General features: G+C 36.2%; 1 protein-coding gene across 1 annotated transcript in view; it reads left to right on the forward strand.

Annotated features, from left to right (window-relative positions):
* Window positions 1–13: 13 nt before the first annotated feature.
* Window positions 14–17,895, forward strand: part of LOC138331336 (pre-mRNA-processing-splicing factor 8) — a 38,042-nt gene continuing 20,160 nt past the window's right edge. Inside the window, exons 1-15 of the mRNA XM_069278878.1 lie at window positions 14–123; window positions 1,462–1,669; window positions 3,657–3,825; window positions 4,200–4,364; window positions 4,873–5,088; window positions 8,851–9,063; window positions 9,327–9,452; window positions 10,455–10,560; window positions 10,931–11,118; window positions 11,580–11,699; window positions 12,127–12,316; window positions 12,724–12,843; window positions 16,393–16,527; window positions 16,886–17,095; window positions 17,554–17,670. Coding sequence (XP_069134979.1) covers window positions 28–123; window positions 1,462–1,669; window positions 3,657–3,825; window positions 4,200–4,364; window positions 4,873–5,088; window positions 8,851–9,063; window positions 9,327–9,452; window positions 10,455–10,560; window positions 10,931–11,118; window positions 11,580–11,699; window positions 12,127–12,316; window positions 12,724–12,843; window positions 16,393–16,527; window positions 16,886–17,095; window positions 17,554–17,670 — 2,379 coding nt within the window. The 5' untranslated portion in view covers window positions 14–27. The remainder of the gene's footprint in view (window positions 124–1,461; window positions 1,670–3,656; window positions 3,826–4,199; window positions 4,365–4,872; window positions 5,089–8,850; window positions 9,064–9,326; window positions 9,453–10,454; window positions 10,561–10,930; window positions 11,119–11,579; window positions 11,700–12,126; window positions 12,317–12,723; window positions 12,844–16,392; window positions 16,528–16,885; window positions 17,096–17,553; window positions 17,671–17,895) is intronic.

Consider the following 17,895-nt stretch of genomic DNA (forward strand, 5'->3'; position numbering starts at 1 on the left):
TTCTTTAGGAAGGCTTCTAGATTTTTCATGCCAAACCGTGCCGCACACGTTTTTGTAACGTTCACGCCATTTTCCCTTGTGGAAGCCGTATATTATCGTGGGAAAACAAAGACCGAAACACAGGTATAAAATGTTTGCATAACATTAGCATTCATGTGAATCCAACTAATAGCTGTTGATACATTTCTAAACTAAATGTTAACTTATGAGTTCACGTTTAGTTGACAAAAATACATTCGAATGACGCTACCTGTGTTTTGTTTCGGAAAATGAAAACAAGCACATATTGGAAATAACTTATATTTGCTATCCTTTAGCAATAATCGTGTTTGGTTATTGTCATTTGGGTTATTTTAACATTTTAATATGTAAATATCAGCTGTATATCCCTTGCCTTGCAATCAAAGGAAGTTAGCATGCTCCAGCAACACAACACCCCCCCCCCCATGAAAATCAACCAAGCCATTTTTTAAGTAAAACCGTAAAAGGGTTCTACAATGTATCACATATAAATAAAAAAAAAATATGTATAGAAGTTCTGAAACGCGTAATGTGGATATTGGAATGCAACAAACTGATAATGTAAATTCTTGATTCTACAGGCTACATGTAAATAATTTAGTTTGGCTTCCTAAAAAGATTTCAGAGTTAAATCGGCCCAAATTTACATAAGACCATTTCTAGCAATTAAGAACACATGAGTAGAGCAGATGATTCTCCAGGGTGTCTGAAGGCCAATTTTACTATGGATCAATTTAACCAAATACCCATAGAACTAAAATATTTTCAAATTACACAATTATTCTGTGTCAATATAACATTATGTTTTGGACAATTCCAAAGGATCACTATATTTGAAATTAGCTAGATAGCCAGTTTTAGTCTGTCATCCCAGTTCATATATATGGGAGAGACCATTTTGGTGGGGGTTCAGATCTGTTCTTTTGTAGGCCATTTTAAAACTGACAAGCTGCTTAGGCAAATTAATAAAATATTCATGTTTCCGGTAACACCCTTTAAAAATGAAGGGTTGGAAGGTAAGGATTTTTTTTTAATTTTTGAAATATTTTTTTTTCTATTCATCCTAGTTTCTTGAAAAACTGAAGAAGACTTTATATAAATAATGGATTTGATTCCCAGGGGATAATTGGTGTCTTAAATTTACAGAATTTGTACCTAAATTCCTAATTTTGTGCAAAACCAAGCAAAATTTAGGTTGTTGGTTGTTTGCTTGAGGACAAAATTGATAAAAAGTTTTTGAGTAGACACTGATTTTTAGAGGGTCAGTCAGTTTTTGTATGGCCTTATTAAAGTGGTCAAGGTCTCTGACTTTTAAACATTTTTGATTCATTCTTGAATGATCCCTTATTACAGAAACCACTCAATTTCATTACAATAGTTCTTTTAAAATTGTAATTTTTCCTCCATAAAATATACATGAATGATTTCTGTTTTCTTCAGAGTGTCCCTGACTGGAGACAGGGAACCATCATGGCGTTCCCCTACATGATAGGGCCAGGGGGTCAGCCCTTTATCATCCAACAGATCCCAATGATCCCCCAGCCAGTACTACAGACACAACCACAACAGATGCCTCCCCCTGTAGCCCCTCAACCTCAGCAGCCTAAAGTACCGGATTATATGTCGGAGGACCGCCTACAGGAAAAATGTAAGCTGTAATGAACCATCCATTTTATTAAAGCTATTTTTAGTCGGGCAAAGAAAACCAGTAAATGCGGTCAGTAGCCTTCCAAAAGTTCTTTCATATAAAAACGACTGTCCAGTTCTGCTTATGTTGTCCACTTTTGACTATTAAAAGTATGGAAAAGCTCTGTGTAAATTTAGCACAGTTCCAAAAAAAGCCGGGAGGACATGTTAGGATTCCTATAAGATAAATTAACTTCTTCGCATGCAGAGCGATTTTGACAAGAAATTTGATTTTTCTATTTCAACATAAGAAATTATACGGGATATATTGACAGTATTTTTACCGACTTTAGCCTTCCTTTGCCTGACTATTCGTCTAAAAGACTAAACACAGTATTCTTACATAATATGTAACAGGGTGCACAATTTACAATAAATTTTATACCTGCCTCTGCCAGGGATCGAACTCGGGACCTCTGGATTACTAGTCTGACGCTCATAGTGTTTCCCACAGGAAAAAAAAGGGCATGGTGCTGGGTTTTGAAAAGGGCACCTTGACCGCGATAAATAACCATCAGAGGGCACAAAGGTTATATCGACAACTTCCAATACAAGGGGAAATCTTTAAAACTATCTTGTTGTTTATTTAATTCTGGTTCAGCTTAATATCATTTAAATGCTTTAAACTCTCTGTGTTGCTAAGTAATATCAGGACATCTATTTAATTATTCTGAGTGAAAAAAATGATTTTGAAAATTGTAATCTGCAGATCATATGATCATGACTATAATTGATTCACAATAAATATCTAAATTTCATTTATATTAATTAAAATAATGGGAAAACTCAAAATGTATTCCTTTATTTCAATCCAATTACCTTTATTTTAAAATATATCTTTATTTAAATATTAAAAATACTGTATTGATTTGAATAAGATAACATGTTTCATAATAATGGACAATTAATTAAAATAATGTTCTAAATTTACAAGCACTAAATTAAGAAAATACAGATAAGCGTTAGAGTAGTATGCAAAATATTTCAATTTAATCTGATAGAGAAAAAAGTTGATTTCTTTTTAATTTGATTTATTTTAATTACTTTGCTATTAATAATTTTATTATTATTAAGATATCTTTTCTAAAAATAAATTCACACCGAAATTCTAAAAAAAAAAAATACCGTTTTCATTTGTAAAAACGTTAATATTAGTAAAATCCTGAAATTCAATACCTCCGGATCTACTATTACAATACACCCAAAATGGCGGCCATTACGATTGCAAATCTTATGACATCCATCCTATATAGATAGGCCTATTTAACATTAAAAACGTGAGTAAATCATTTACAGTTGTAAGCAGTATTTGTTTTTGAAGTAATGCTCACTAGCTGTAGTCATAAAACTTATTGAAAGGCCAGCTGATTGTTTTCTAGGCTGCCGATCGGCTGCTTGACTTCAGCTTACGTAATACACAGACCTGAATGTGACACCACAAGCCAAGGTGGAAATAGCCCAAGGCTGCTAATTAGGGCCACTGGGGTGTTGGTCAGGGGGTCAGGGAGTGGTCACACTTCTTTTGTTTACTTAATTATCAAGCCACTACCTGGTATTTTGGTAGTTTAGTAGAAGTGTACTGGGGACAAACAGGGCACGGCGTTATGTCATAGGGGCATGGCGTCAGGTAAAAAGGGCACGGCGCGGCGCCATGCTAATCGGGGCTGTGGGAAACACTAGCTCAACCGATCAAGCTAAAGAGAAGTTCTCTCTAGCCGAGCGATATATTGCGACTAGTATTGACCAGGGTTACCATTATTTACTTGGATGTGTGTAAAGGACATTATACACATGTTAGGATACAGCAAAGTCATAGATCATGATAAATGCCCAATGTATATGCACATTCTCTATCCACATATATATGCTTTGTATGATTGACTTTAAGCTTGGCTGTTTTGATACACATTTTCCTAAAAGCTCATACGTAGCCTTTTTGGATATTTCAGCTCGTAAATGGACACAACTGCAATCCAAGCGGTACAGCGAGAAGAGAAAGTTTGGTTTTGTTGATGCACAGAAAGAAGATACTCCTCCGGAAATTGTCCGAAAGATCATCCGAGATCATGGTGACATGACAAACAGAAAGTTCAGACATGACAAACGTGTTTATCTTGGGTGGGTACATTACATTACATAGCTTAGATACTGTCCAAGACTTGAGGCATATTTAAAATTGAGATTTTCTATCTTTTTAAAAGGCAAAAACAAAGGATGTAAACGTAAATTTAACACATTTTAGTGCATGTAGGAAAATGTACAATAAAATGAATTATTTTATCAAATAAAACCTGAGAAACTTGCTTTAATTGATGGAAATGAGTTTTTATGACGTCATATACAGGTTAGCTGTATGGCCTGACATCACACTTATTCTTGAATTCAGTTTTATTTCCTTTCATATCTTGTTTTTACTCTACTCAAAATCAAGATGTTGTTTGATAGACTTGTATTGTTAATATAAAGCTTTGATTGTTCAACCCCTGTTACAGAGCACTGAAGTACATGCCTCACGCTGTTCTCAAATTGATGGAGAATATGCCGATGCCTTGGGAACAGATTCGGGATGTTCATGTATTGTTCCACATCACCGGGGCCATTACATTTGTGAATGAGATTCCCTGGGCCATTGAACCAGTATACATAGCACAGTGGGGGTAAGTTTGTTGAGCCAAGAAATGGAGTTACCGTATTCGACCCAATAAGCGCCAAGGACATATGAAAAAATGAAAAATGCTTAGTAAGAAAATATTATTGCAAACCCAAACAGTTTTGGTCTTACGCCTGGACACGAAAATGAGGCCTCAAAAAGGGGAGGGGCTCTTATTGGGTCGAATACAATAATTCTTTTAAACTTGTAAGTATTTTTTGAGTGTAAGTCATTGCTATTTCTGAGGGCTTTTTAGGACCAATAATGCATTTCATTCCCTTTGTATATCATTTTAAATTTTAGTAAAATTTCCTACATTTGCAGGTTACTCCAGGGAATTCCTTTCTCAAATAACCGATTTCATTCCTAAAATAAAGTAAAAAGGCCCATTTCCAATTCAGTCAGATAAAGCCACATAAGGGTTTTGTAAATGTTCTCATTTTCTTGGCTTGTTAAAAAACATTTCCATTATGAATATTAGCTTGGCTTTATTTCATTCTATTTATTGAACTTAGGTCAATGTGGATCATGATGCGTCGAGAGAAGAGAGATCGTCGTCACTTCAAAAGAATGCGTTTCCCACCATTTGATGATGAGGAACCTCCACTGGACTATGCTGACAATATCCTTGATGTAGAGCCGCTGGAATCTATCCAGATGGAACTCGACCCAGACGAGGATAAACCGGTCATGGAATGGTTCTATGACCACAAACCACTCACAGAATCTAAGTATGTATATATCTATTGTAAAAAAGTACTGAAAAAACAAAAAATAAAATGGTGAAACCATATCTACTACATCAGGGCTTTTTTCAGCATGTTTGGGCCCGATATTTGGCCCCATTCCCCATGGCAAAATCTCTAATAATTTTCCCAATTAAAGCTAAAATTTCCCAAAATCAAAGTTTCTTAAAAATTATTCAAAAATATTGCATGTACTTAGTTGGTAAAGGCTTTAAATATTTGTGAATTGGCTTCAGAGAAGTACATAAACTACACTGGAAATAAAAAATCTTATTTGTTATGCTTTATTTCATATTTCATAATTTTCCCAATTCTTGCTTTTGGTGCACCATTTCCCCCAAATTCAAAGCCACAGACCCCATTCCCAAAGCAGTGAGAAAAAGCCTTGTACATTTATATAGCAATAAGCTGACTTTTACTGGGTCTTAGTGTCAATAAGCTGGCTGTCAGTCTATATGGTAATAAGCTGTGCATATGGCAACAAGATGATTGTTACTGAGCCTATATGGTAATAAACTGACTCACTGAATCTATACAGTAATAAGCTGACTGTTACTGAATCTATACAGCGAAAAAAGCTAACTGTTATTGAATCTAAACAACAATAAGCTGTTATTGAATCAATACAGCAATAAGCTGACTATTACTGAATCTATAAGCAATAAGCTGACTGTTACTGAATCTATATAGCAATAAGCTGACTGTTACTGAATCTATACAGCAATAAGCTGAATGTTATTGAATCTATACAGCAATAAGCTGAATGTTACTGAATCTATACAGCAATAAGCTGAATGTTATTGAATCTATACAGCAATAAACTGACTGTTACTGAATCTGTACAGAAATAAGGTGACTGTTACTGAATCTATACAGAAATAAGCTGACTGTTATTGAATCTATACAGCAATAAGCTGACTGTTACTGAATCTATACAGCAATAAGCTGAATGTTACTGATTCTGTACAGAAATAAGCTGACTGTTACTGAATCTGTACAGAAATAAGGTGACTGTTACTGAATCTGTACAGAAATAAGCTGACTGTTACTGAATCTGTATAGTAATAAGCTGACTGTTACTGATTCTGTACAGAAATAAGCTGACTGTTACTGAATCTGTACAGAAATAAGCTGACTGTTACTGAATCTGTACAGAAATAAGCTGACTGTTACTGAATCTGTACAGAAATAAGGTGACTGTTACTGAATCTGTACAGAAATAAGCTGACTGTTACTGAATCTGTACAGAAATAAGGTGACTGTTACTGAATCTGTACAGAAATAAGCTGACTGTTACTGATTCTGTACAGAAATAAGGTGACTGTTACTGAATCTGTACAGAAATAAGGTGACTGTTACTGAATCTGTACAGAAATAAGGTGACTTACTGAATCTGTACAGAAATAAGGTGACTGTTACTGAATCTGTACAGAAATAAGGTGACTGTTACTGAATCTGTACAGAAATAAGCTGACTGTTACTGAATCTGTACAGAAATAAGGTGACTGTTACTGAATCTGTACAGAAATAAGGTGACTGTTACTGAATCTGTACAGAAATAAGGTGACTGTTACTGAATCTGTACAGAAATAAGGTGACTGTTACTGAATCTGTACAGAAATAAGGTGACTGTTACTGAATCTGTACAGAAATAAGGTGACTGTTACTGAATCTATACAACAATAAGCTGAATGTTACTGAATCTGTACAGAAATAAGGTGACTGTTACTGAATCTGTACAGAAATAAGATGACTGTTACTGAATCTGTACAGAAATAAGGTGACTGTTACTGAATCTGTACAGAAATAAGGTGACTTACTGAATCTGTACAGAAATAAGGTGACTGTTACTGAATCTGTACAGAAATAAGGTGACTGTTACTGAATCTGTACAGAAATAAGCTGACTGTTACTGAATCTGTACAGAAATAAGGTGACTGTTACTGAATCTGTACAGAAATAAGGTGACTGTTACTGAATCTGTACAGCAATAAGCTTACTGTTACTGAATCTGTACAGAAATAAGGTGACTGTTACTGAATCTGTACAGAAATAAGCTGAGACTAAGCGACTGTTACTGAATCTGTACAGAAATAAGCTGACTGTTACTGAATCTGTACAGAAATAAGGTGACTGTTACTGAATCTGTACAGAAATAAGGTGACTGTTACTGAATCTGTACAGAAATAAGCTGACTGTTACTGAATCTGTACAGAAATAAGGTGACTGTTACTGAATCTGTACAGAAATAAGCTGACTGTTACTGAATCTGTACAGAAATAAGCTGACTGTTACTGAATCTGTACAGAAATAAGCTGACTGTTACTGAATCTGTACAGAAATAAGCTGACTGTTATGAATCTGTACAGAAATAAGGTGACTGTTACTGAATCTGTACAGAAATAAGGTGACTGTTACTGAATCTGTACAGAAAAAGGTGCTGTTACTGAATCTGTACAGAAATAAGGTGTCTGTTACTGAATCTGTACAGAAATAAGGTGACTGTTACTGAATCTGTACAGAAATAAGGTGACTGTTACTGAATCTATACAGAAATAAGCTGACTGTTACTGAATCTGTACAGAAATAAGGTGACTGTTACTGAATCTGTACAGAAATAAGGTGACTGTTACTGAATCTGTACAGAAATAAGGTGTCTGTTACTGAATCTGTACAGAAATAAGATGACTGTTACTGAATCTGTACAGAAATAAGCTGACTGTTACTGAATCTGTACAGAAATAAGGTGACTGTTACTGAATCTGTACAGAAATAAGGTGACTGTTACTGAATCTGTACAGAAATAAGGTGACTGTTACTGAATCTGTACAGAAATAAGGTGACTGTTACTGAATCTGTACAGAAATAAGGTGACTGTTACTGAATCTGTACAGAAATAAGGTGACTGTTACTGAATCTGTACAGAAATAAGGTGACTGTTACTGAATCTGTACAGAAATAAGCTGACTGTTACTGAATCTGTACAGAAATAAGGTGACTGTTACTGAATCTGTACAGAAATAAGCTGACTGTTACTGAATCTGTACAGAAATAAGGTGACTGTTACTGAATCTGTACAGAAATAAGGTGACTGTTACTGAATCTGTACAGAAATAAGTGACTGTTACTGAATCTGTACAGAAATAATGTGACTGTTACTGAATCTGTACAGAAATAAGGTGACTGTTACTGAATCTGTACAGAAATAAGGTGACTGTTACTGAATCTGTACAGAAATAAGGTGACTGTTACTGAATCTGTACAGAAATAAGGTGACTGTTACTGAATCTGTACAGAAATAAGCTGACTGTTACTGAATCTGTACAGAAATAAGGTGACTGTTACTGAATCTATACAGCAATAAGCTGACTGTTACTGAATCTATACAGCAATAAGCTGACTGTTACTGAATCTATACAGCAATAAGCTGACTGTTACTGAATCTATACAGCAATAAGCTGAATGTTATTGAATCTATATAGCAATAAGCTGACTGTTACTGAATCTATATAGCAATAAGCTGACTGTTACTGAATCTATATAGCAATAAGCTGACTGTTATTGAATCTATATAGCAATAAGCTGACTGTTATTGAATCAATACAGCAATAAGCTGACTGTTACTGAATCTATAGAGCAAAAAGCTGACTGTTACTGAATCTATACAGCAAAAACCTGATTTTTACTGAGTTTGTAAGGTAATAAGCCGAGAGGTATTTCTAACACTGATATGAAATTTTTTTGTAGGAGTGTGAATGGTTCTACATACCGGCGATGGGGATTGACTTTACCCGTGATGTCAGTACTGTATCGTCTTGCCAACCAGCTTCTCACAGATTTGGTGGATGATAACTACTTCTATCTGTTTGATCTCAAGTCCTTCTTCACGGCCAAGGCTCTGAACATGGCCATACCTGGAGGACCCAAGTTTGAACCTCTGGTCAAAGACAAGGAAATGCAGTATGTTACTCTTACATTTTCTTTATGGGTTAAGAATGCACATTAAATATGAGATGTGGAAAATGATGCATTTATAAGTTCGACATGAATGTGAATATTCCAATTTACAGTAGAAATGTTAATGATGTATTCTATCTAAACAATAAGGCTAAATCAATTTCAACTAAAATTTCATAACTTACAAAACTTATTCAAATAACGTATCATTTGTTTTGTATAGTCCTATCTTTTTGTATGAAAAAATGGCCATTTTGCACTTGCAGAGACGAGGATTGGAATGAGTTCAATGATATCAACAAGATCATCATCCGTCAGCCAATCAGGACAGAGTACCGTATAGCTTTTCCATACCTCTACAACAGTATGCCCTACAAAGTTCATCTGTCATGGTACGTACAAAATGTTTAAAAATCAAAATTGGCGGAAAGCTTACAAATAAAAGTATACCTTGTCAAAACCTTCAAATTCGGATCAAGTTGTCAGACTTCTTGGCCTGACAATGCAGAGATGGTGCTTAGGTGGAAATGACCACCTTAACATTATAGTAATGAATTAACACAACCGTAATAAGTTTATCGAAATGGTGTTAGTTTGAAAAAAGTACATTTGATTGGAAGTTTGGAATAAAAAATTCTGGACATGGAGAAATTGAGTATGTATTACCAAAAGTATTTTTATTTATAGTAGTGAGGGATTCTGTAGCTGTAAATTTTAAATCTTTGTTCTTATGATCATTTCAAAATAACTTTCTTCTGTGGCTACTAAATTTCGCGACTAATTTTTGAAAAAAGTTAATTTTCCCAGATTTAAAAAGAAAATTAAAAATTATCAATAGAAGGGGATATTTATATACATTCACAGAGACCTGTGATCATAAAATTTGTGTAAGTAAATCAAACGCGAAGGAAAGTTGATTTACAGTTGAGGGGGAAGGGGTACACAAATTTCCATGATACAGACTGGTGTGGTGGCTTTTCTGTCCGTGAAGTTGTGAAGAGAAATTGACAAATGCGCATTCTGTGTTGGGAAGGTACAATTACAGAAGCTGAAACTTGTCAGACATTTTATCATTTTTAGCGAAAGTGTGTATGAAGTGGCCATAGGTGAACATTTTATGGCACCGCATCTTTATCGACTGTCAAGATTCATTTGAATCAAAACTAGTCATGACAAAAATAAAGCTCTTACTGTCAGTGTAAAATTACTTTGAATGGTAGCATAGTATTACTTCCGAGACAAACGGAGGAAGTTCCTATGATCGCGACTCATACTTATTGAATGGGACTTGCCTCCTCAACAAGAACGCCATATCGAGCAATGCCTTTCAAAGTAATTGGGCACTGACAAAACATTGATTAACTAATATAAACCGCTGATGGTTTCTGTTATAGGTACCACACCCCAAATGTTGTCTACATCAAGACTGAAGATCCTGACCTACCAGCTTTCTATTTTGATCCTCTCATCAATCCTATCTCTCACAGACATACAGTCAAGGTAAGTTTCTGGTGCTCGAGAATCTCAATGATTTTCTTTAAGTTCATTCTATTATTTATCAACATGAGTATTTATCAAAAGTAAAAATGAAAAAAAAAATGTTAAGAATATGAAAGACATCTGCAAAACTGGCCTTTAATCACGATTAATCACAACGATCATAAGCTTATATAGCTAAAACAATTGTGTTGTGTTTTTGAAATGGATTAAAATTTGAATTAACCTTTACAGCTGAGCATGAATATTTGGCATTTTGACTTATAGTTAGAAAAATTACTCAGAAAATAGGTGGGGGCATTATTAGAAGAAATACAGAGTATTTGTCACTAGGTGAAGGACAAGATTATGACTTAATACTTGTTTTTCCTAGTCGGAGGTCCTGCCAGATGATGATGAGGAGTTTGAGCTACCTGACTATGTCCAGCCGTTCATGCAGGAGACACCATTATATTCTGACAATACAGCCAATGGGATCGCCCTGTTGTGGGCTCCTCGTCCTTTCAATCTGAGGTCAGGTCGTACACGTCGTGCTATGGACATTCCTCTAGTCAAAGCCTGGTAAGTAACTAGCTGTAATGTGGGTATTTCCACTAACATCAACCCTTGCTCAAGAGACTGGTGGGTGCATATGACCAAAAAAAAGTTTAAGCACATCTTTGATATTCAGGTGACCCTTAAGGCTCCTTGTGCCTGTTGTATGTACGGCTATACTTATTATACCCCCTGCAACGAAGTTAAGAAGTTAAAGGGTGGGGGGGGGTTGTCTGTCCGTTTGTCTGTAAACAAATCTTTATTTGGCAAACTCTTCCTAAACTACTTGCAGATTTTGATTAAATTTGGTACACAGAACCCTGACATGAAGGGGAGCTGAGTAAACTATATAGGGTTGTGTAATGTCCCCTATTAATGGAGTTATTACTTAGTTTGTGCAATGGGGGGTATTTGTCGTCCACTCTGGTGCACTTGTTAAATGTCTTGAGAAAAGCAAAAATGTAAAACCTGTATTTCTAATTGTCTAGGTATCGTGAACACTGTCCATCGGGTATGCCTGTCAAGGTGCGGGTGTCCTATCAGAAACTGCTCAAGTACTTTGTCCTGAATGCCCTTAAACACAAGCCTCCAAAAGCTCAGAAGAAAAGGTAAGTGATGATATTGAAATATCGGTACTTTGCAGATCTTAGAGCATTTTAAGTTATGAAAGTCTGTCCTTCTGCTGATGTAGATAATGTTTTAAACGGGCCAGTGGCCTTCTGTCCATATGTTGCTTTTCAGACACTATCTTCATTAGACATAATTGAAGTATTTAATGTTGGAAACCTCTTTCACTTGTGGAGCATGGCAATATCTTTGACATCGTTCAGTTTCAGGGTTATCAGATCAAGGTCACTATTGATATTTTCAGAAAATTATATTTAAGAAATAAGTAGTTAACAGTAATACAAGAGTGTAGACTTAAAATATATATTCAAATGGCAAACGAGTGTTATGAGATGAAAATATTGTTTTTTGTCTGACATGAAATATTTTAACTCGGTTTAGAAATAGAAAATGCTTTTATGTTGCTAGGTACCTGTTCAGATCTTTCAAGGCGACCAAGTTTTTTGAGACGACCCAGCTGGACTGGGTAGAGGTCGGACTACAAGTGTGTCGCCAGGGTTACAACATGTTGAACCTGCTCATCCATCGTAAGAATCTCAACTACCTTCATCTCGACTACAACTTCAACCTGAAGCCTGTCAAGACTCTCACGACCAAGGTAAGAACAGAACGTCGCACAATGATATTGATTATTTGAGTTGTATGATTGAGAGAATTTCATTGTCTTACACATTATATTACACATTTTAATTCAAAACTCATATTACTGTAAACCAACATGTATTCATGTGCAATTACTTTTGCGATCCAAGTAAATTTGTCAAAGTTTATCTCCACAAATTAATATCTACATCATCTATATTGATAGGAACTATCATTTAAATTGTTATATCTGGAAATATTAATCTTTGCGAACTTGTTTTGAAATGGAAATCGCAAAATTAAATAGCCACGGAAGAAAAGTTGGTTTATAGTATCCACACAAACATAAATGTCTGCCAACGTAATTTGAAAGAAATTCGGTTTAAAATACACTTCATTAATTACTGCTGTTAAATTCTTTAGGAAAGAAAGAAGTCCAGATTTGGAAATGCGTTCCACCTGTGTCGTGAGATTCTCCGTCTCACAAAGCTGATTGTGGACAGTCATGTGCAGTACCGACTTGGAAATGTGGACGCTTTTCAGGTACGCAAATATTTCATTTTTAGTGTGAGTGTTCAGAGTATATATATTCTTTTTAGTGCAAGCATACATAGTACTTGCGTATTCTTTTGAATTCGTCTTGTTGTGAGGTCTGTGTACTTCTGCAAAAATCCAACTGGGATGAAACACAGGAAGTCTGTTCCTTGTCCTGTTAAATTTCTCTCACTCTGAATGAGTATTACTATATACATCTTAAGACCAAATCATAAAAGATCATGGAATACATTTGTAATTGTTCATTAGAAACCAAAACAGTTATGTAATGTTTATTTGGAATGAATCCCCGGTATTTGATGTTAATGTAAGAATTGTTAATTGGGGAGTCACGTGTGGTTTCCATTAACCTGTGCTTATAGAGACACCATCATATTCTTCTGTTCAATTTCCTCTGGAGGGTAAATGAGAAGTATTGATATTAAAATTGCTGACCTGATCTAGAACTTATTTTGTTTACATTTCATATTTTGGTACCGGGGCTGTTCTATGGCCATCATTATTAGAATTGAGATGGTATAGTTTCTAATAGTTGTGACAGCCAGCGGAACGCTATCAGTAGTAGAATATTGAGGTGTTATAGTTTCTGATATTTGTCGTTACAGCTAGCGGACAGCCAACAGTGGTAGAATATTGAGGTGGTATAGTTTCTGATATTTTTTCATTACAGCTAGCGGACAGCCAACAGTGGTAGAATATTGAGGTGTTATAGTTTCTGATATTTTTTTGTTACAGCTAGCGGACGGCTATCAGTAGTAGAATATTGAGGTGTTATAGTTTCTGATATTTGTCGTTACAGCTAGCGGACAGCCAACAGTGGTAGAATATTGAGGTGTTATAGTTTCTGATATTTTTCGTTACAGCTAGCGGACGGCCAACAGTAGTAGAATATTGAGGTGTTATAGTTTCTGATATTTTTCGTTACAGCTAGCGGACGGCTATCAGTGGTAGAATATTGAGGTGTTATAGTTTCTGATATTTGTCGTTACAGCTAGCGGACGGCCAACAGTAGTAGAATACTGAGGTGTTATAGTTTCTGATATTTTTAGCCCACCATCATCAGATGGTGGGCTATTCAAATCGCCTTTCGTCCGTGGTCCGTCGTCCGTCCGTCCTTCCGTCCGTCCGTCCGTCCGTCCTTCCGTCCGTCCGTCCGTCCGTCCGTTAACAATTCTTGTTACCGCTATTTCTCTAAAAGTACTGAAGGGATCTTTCTCAAATTTCATATGTAGGTTCCCCTAGGACCCTAGTTGTGCATATTGTATTTTGGGACTGATCGGTCAACAAGATGGCCGCCAGGCAGCCATCTTGGATTTTGATAGTTAAAGTTTGTTACCGCTATTTCTCATAAAGTACTGAAGGGATCTTTCTCAAATTTCATATGTAGGTTCCCCTAGAACCCTAGTTGTGCATATTGCATTTTGGGACTGATCGGTCAACAAGATGGCCGACCAGCCGCCATCTTGGATTTTGATAGTTAAAGTTTGTTACGGCTAATTCTCAGAAAGTACTGAAGGGATCTTTCTCAAATTTCATATGTAGGTTCCCCTAGGACCCTAGAAGTGCATATTGCATTTTTGGGACTGATCGGTCAACAAGATGGCCGCCAGGTAGCCATCTTGGATTTTGATAGTTAAAGTTTGTTACCGCTATTTCTCAGAAAGCACTGAAGGGATCTTTCTCAAATTTCATATGTAGGTTCCCCTAGGACCCTAGTTGTGCATATTGCATTTTGGGACTGATCGGTCAACAAGATGGCCGACCAGCCGCCATCTTGGATTTTGATAGTTAAAGTTTGTTACGGCTAAATCTCAGAAAGTACTGAAGGGATCTTTCTCAAATTTCATATGTAGGTTCCCCTAGGACCCTAGTAGTGCATATTGCATTTTGGGACTGATCGGTCAACAAGATGGCCACCAGGCAGCCATCTTGGATTTTGATAGTTAAAGTTTGTTACCGCTATTTCTCATAAAGTATTGAAGGGATCTTTCTCAAATTTCATATGTAGGTTCCCGTAGGACCCTAGTTGTGCATATTGCATTTTGGGACTGATCGGTCAACAAGATGGCCGACCAGCCGCCATCTTGGATTTTGATAGTTAAAGTTTGTTACCGCTATTTCTCAGAAAGCACTGAAGGGATCTTTCTCAAATTTCATATGTAGGTTCCCCTAGGACCCCAGTTGTGCATATTGCATTTTGGGACTGATCGGTCAACAAGATGGCCGACCGGTGGCCATCTTGGATTTTGATAGTTAAAGTTTGTTACCGCTATTTCTCAGAAAGTATTGAAGGGATTGTTCTCAAATATCATATGTATGTTCCTCTAGGACCCTAGTTCTGCCTATTGCATTTTGCGACCACCATCTTGGATTTTGATAGTTTAAAGTTTGAAAAGCAGAAAAAAGAATTGTAAGTTTGAAAAGCAGAGAAAAGATCCCTCTTTCATTTGTCAGACATAGATCAATCTTTGGTGGGCGCCAAGATCCCTCTGGGATCTCTTGTTCGTTACAGCTAGCGGACGGCCAACAGTAGTAGAATATTGAGGTGTTATAGTTTCTGATATTTTTTCGTTACAGCTAGCGGACAGCCAACAGTGGTAGAATATTGAGGTGTTATAGTTTCTGATATTTTTTCGTTACAGCTAGCGGACAGCCAACAGTGGTAGAATATTGAGGTGTTATAGTTTCTGATATTTTTTCGTTACAGCTAGCGGATGGCTATCAGTAGTAGAATATTGAGGTGTTATAGTTTCTGATATTTGTCGTTACAGCTAGCGGACCGCCAACTGTGGTAGAATATTGAGGTGTTATAGTTTCTGATATTTTTTCGTTACAGCTAGCGGATGGCTATCAGTAGTAGAATATTGAGGTGTTATAATTTCTGATATTAGTCGTTACAGCTAGCGGACAGCAAACAGTGGTAGAATATTGAGGTGTTATAGTTTCCGATATTTTTCGTTACAGCTAGCGGACGGCTCAGTAGTAGAATATTGAGGTGTTATAGTTTCTAATATTTGTCATTACAGCTAGCGGACAGCCAACAGTGGTAGAATATTGAGGTGGTATAGTTTCTGATATTTTTTCGTTACAGCTAGCAGATGGCTATCAGTAGTAGAATATTGAGTTGTTATAGTTTCTGATATTAGTCGTTACAGCTAGCGGACAGCCAACAGTGGTAGAATATTGAGGTGTTATAGTTTCTGATATTTTTCGTTACAGCTAGCGGACGGCTCAGTAGTAGAATATTGAGGTGTTATAGTTTCTGATATTTGTCATTACAGCTAGCGGACAGCCAACAGTGGTAGAATATTGAGGTGGTATAGTTTCTGATATTTTTTCGTTACAGCTAGCAGACGGCCAACAGTGGTAGAGTATTGAGGTGTTATAGTTTCTGATATTTTTTCGTTACAGCTAGCGGACGGCTCAGTAGTAGAATATTGAGGTGTTATAGTTTCTGATATTTTTCGTTACAGCTAGCGGACAGCCAACAGTGGTAGAATATTGAGGTGTTATAGTTTCTGATATTTTTCGTTACAGCTAGCGGACGGTCAACAGTATGTGTTTGCCCATGTGGGTCAGCTGACTGGCATGTACCGATACAAATACAAACTGATGAGACAGATTCGTATGTGTAAGGACATCAAACATGTCATCTACTACAGATTTAACACAGTGAGTACTAACATATCGGGTATTGTCAACAACAATTTCTGAAAATTATGAAATTTTATATGTATCATAATTATTATACTGATAAATTAAGAATTATACAGATGAATCAAGAATTATCCTGACAAATCATGAATTATACTGACGAATTAAGAATTATACTGAAAATTAAAAATTATACGGATAAATCAAAAATGATACTGACAAATCAGGATTTATAGTGATAAATCAAGAATTATACTGATAAATATAAAATCATACTGACAAATAAAAAATTATACTGACAAATCAAGAATTATACTGATCTTTACTGACTATTTTGAAAATTGAATTGATTTGATGATTTAATATGTGTTTTTAGGGACCAGTGGGTAAGGGTCCTGGCTGTGGTATCTGGGCACCAGGCTGGAGGGTGTGGTTGTTCTTCATGCGAGGAATCACTCCTTTGTTGGAGCGTTGGCTTGGTAACCTGTTGTCACGACAATTTGAGGGCCGACATTCCAAGGGTGTGGCCAAGACTGTCACTAAGCAGAGAGTGGAGAGTCATTTTGATTTGGAACTCCGAGCAGCTGTGAGTACAAAAGACTTAAAAGTACCTTTCCGTCTTAGTGGGCTGGCCTGTACAACACACATGCATAGATTTAGTCCACAATCACTATCCCAATTGTCGAAAACAATTCTTATTAATTGAAAAGTAAATTGGAGTAAAGCAGAGAAAAGATTCATCTTTCATTTGATCAATAAAGATCTGTCATTGGTGTGTGTCCAGATCCCAGAATCAAGATCCATCTGGGATCTCGCATGAAGCTATGATAGATAAGTAATTGATGAGATGTATGTATATGAAAATTTGAGTAGACTGTGAATTAATTAATTACTAATAATTAGCTTTAAGTACTTGTGCAATTTTTGAAAAATACTATATGACATTGTTTATTGTGTCAATGAAGCAAGAATGGGAAAAACTCATGGTTCCAACCAACCAGATTGAAGATTTGTTTAAACTCTACATTTTTTGGTGCTATTCAGGTGATGCACGATATTCTAGACATGATGCCTGAGGGAATCAAGCAGAACAAAGCCAGGACAATCCTACAGCACTTGAGTGAGGCCTGGAGATGCTGGAAGGCTAACATCCCATGGAAGGTAACTAATAAATGCTAACATTTAGGGTAAATCTACAGTCAAACCTGTCTACAACAACCACCCAAGTAACACAGGGAAACTGGGTCTTTATAGACAGATGGTCTTTATACACAAGTTGGATTGTGTTGAAATTGGTCATTTGGGACATTAAGCAGGTGTTCTTTTTACAGAGGTGATTGTTAAGGCAGGTTTACCCTAAGCAGGTGTTCTTTTTACAGAGGTGAT

This window comes from Argopecten irradians, chromosome 9 (genome assembly GCF_041381155.1).
Source record: "Argopecten irradians isolate NY chromosome 9, Ai_NY, whole genome shotgun sequence".
NCBI classification, from domain to species: domain Eukaryota; kingdom Metazoa; phylum Mollusca; class Bivalvia; order Pectinida; family Pectinidae; genus Argopecten; species Argopecten irradians.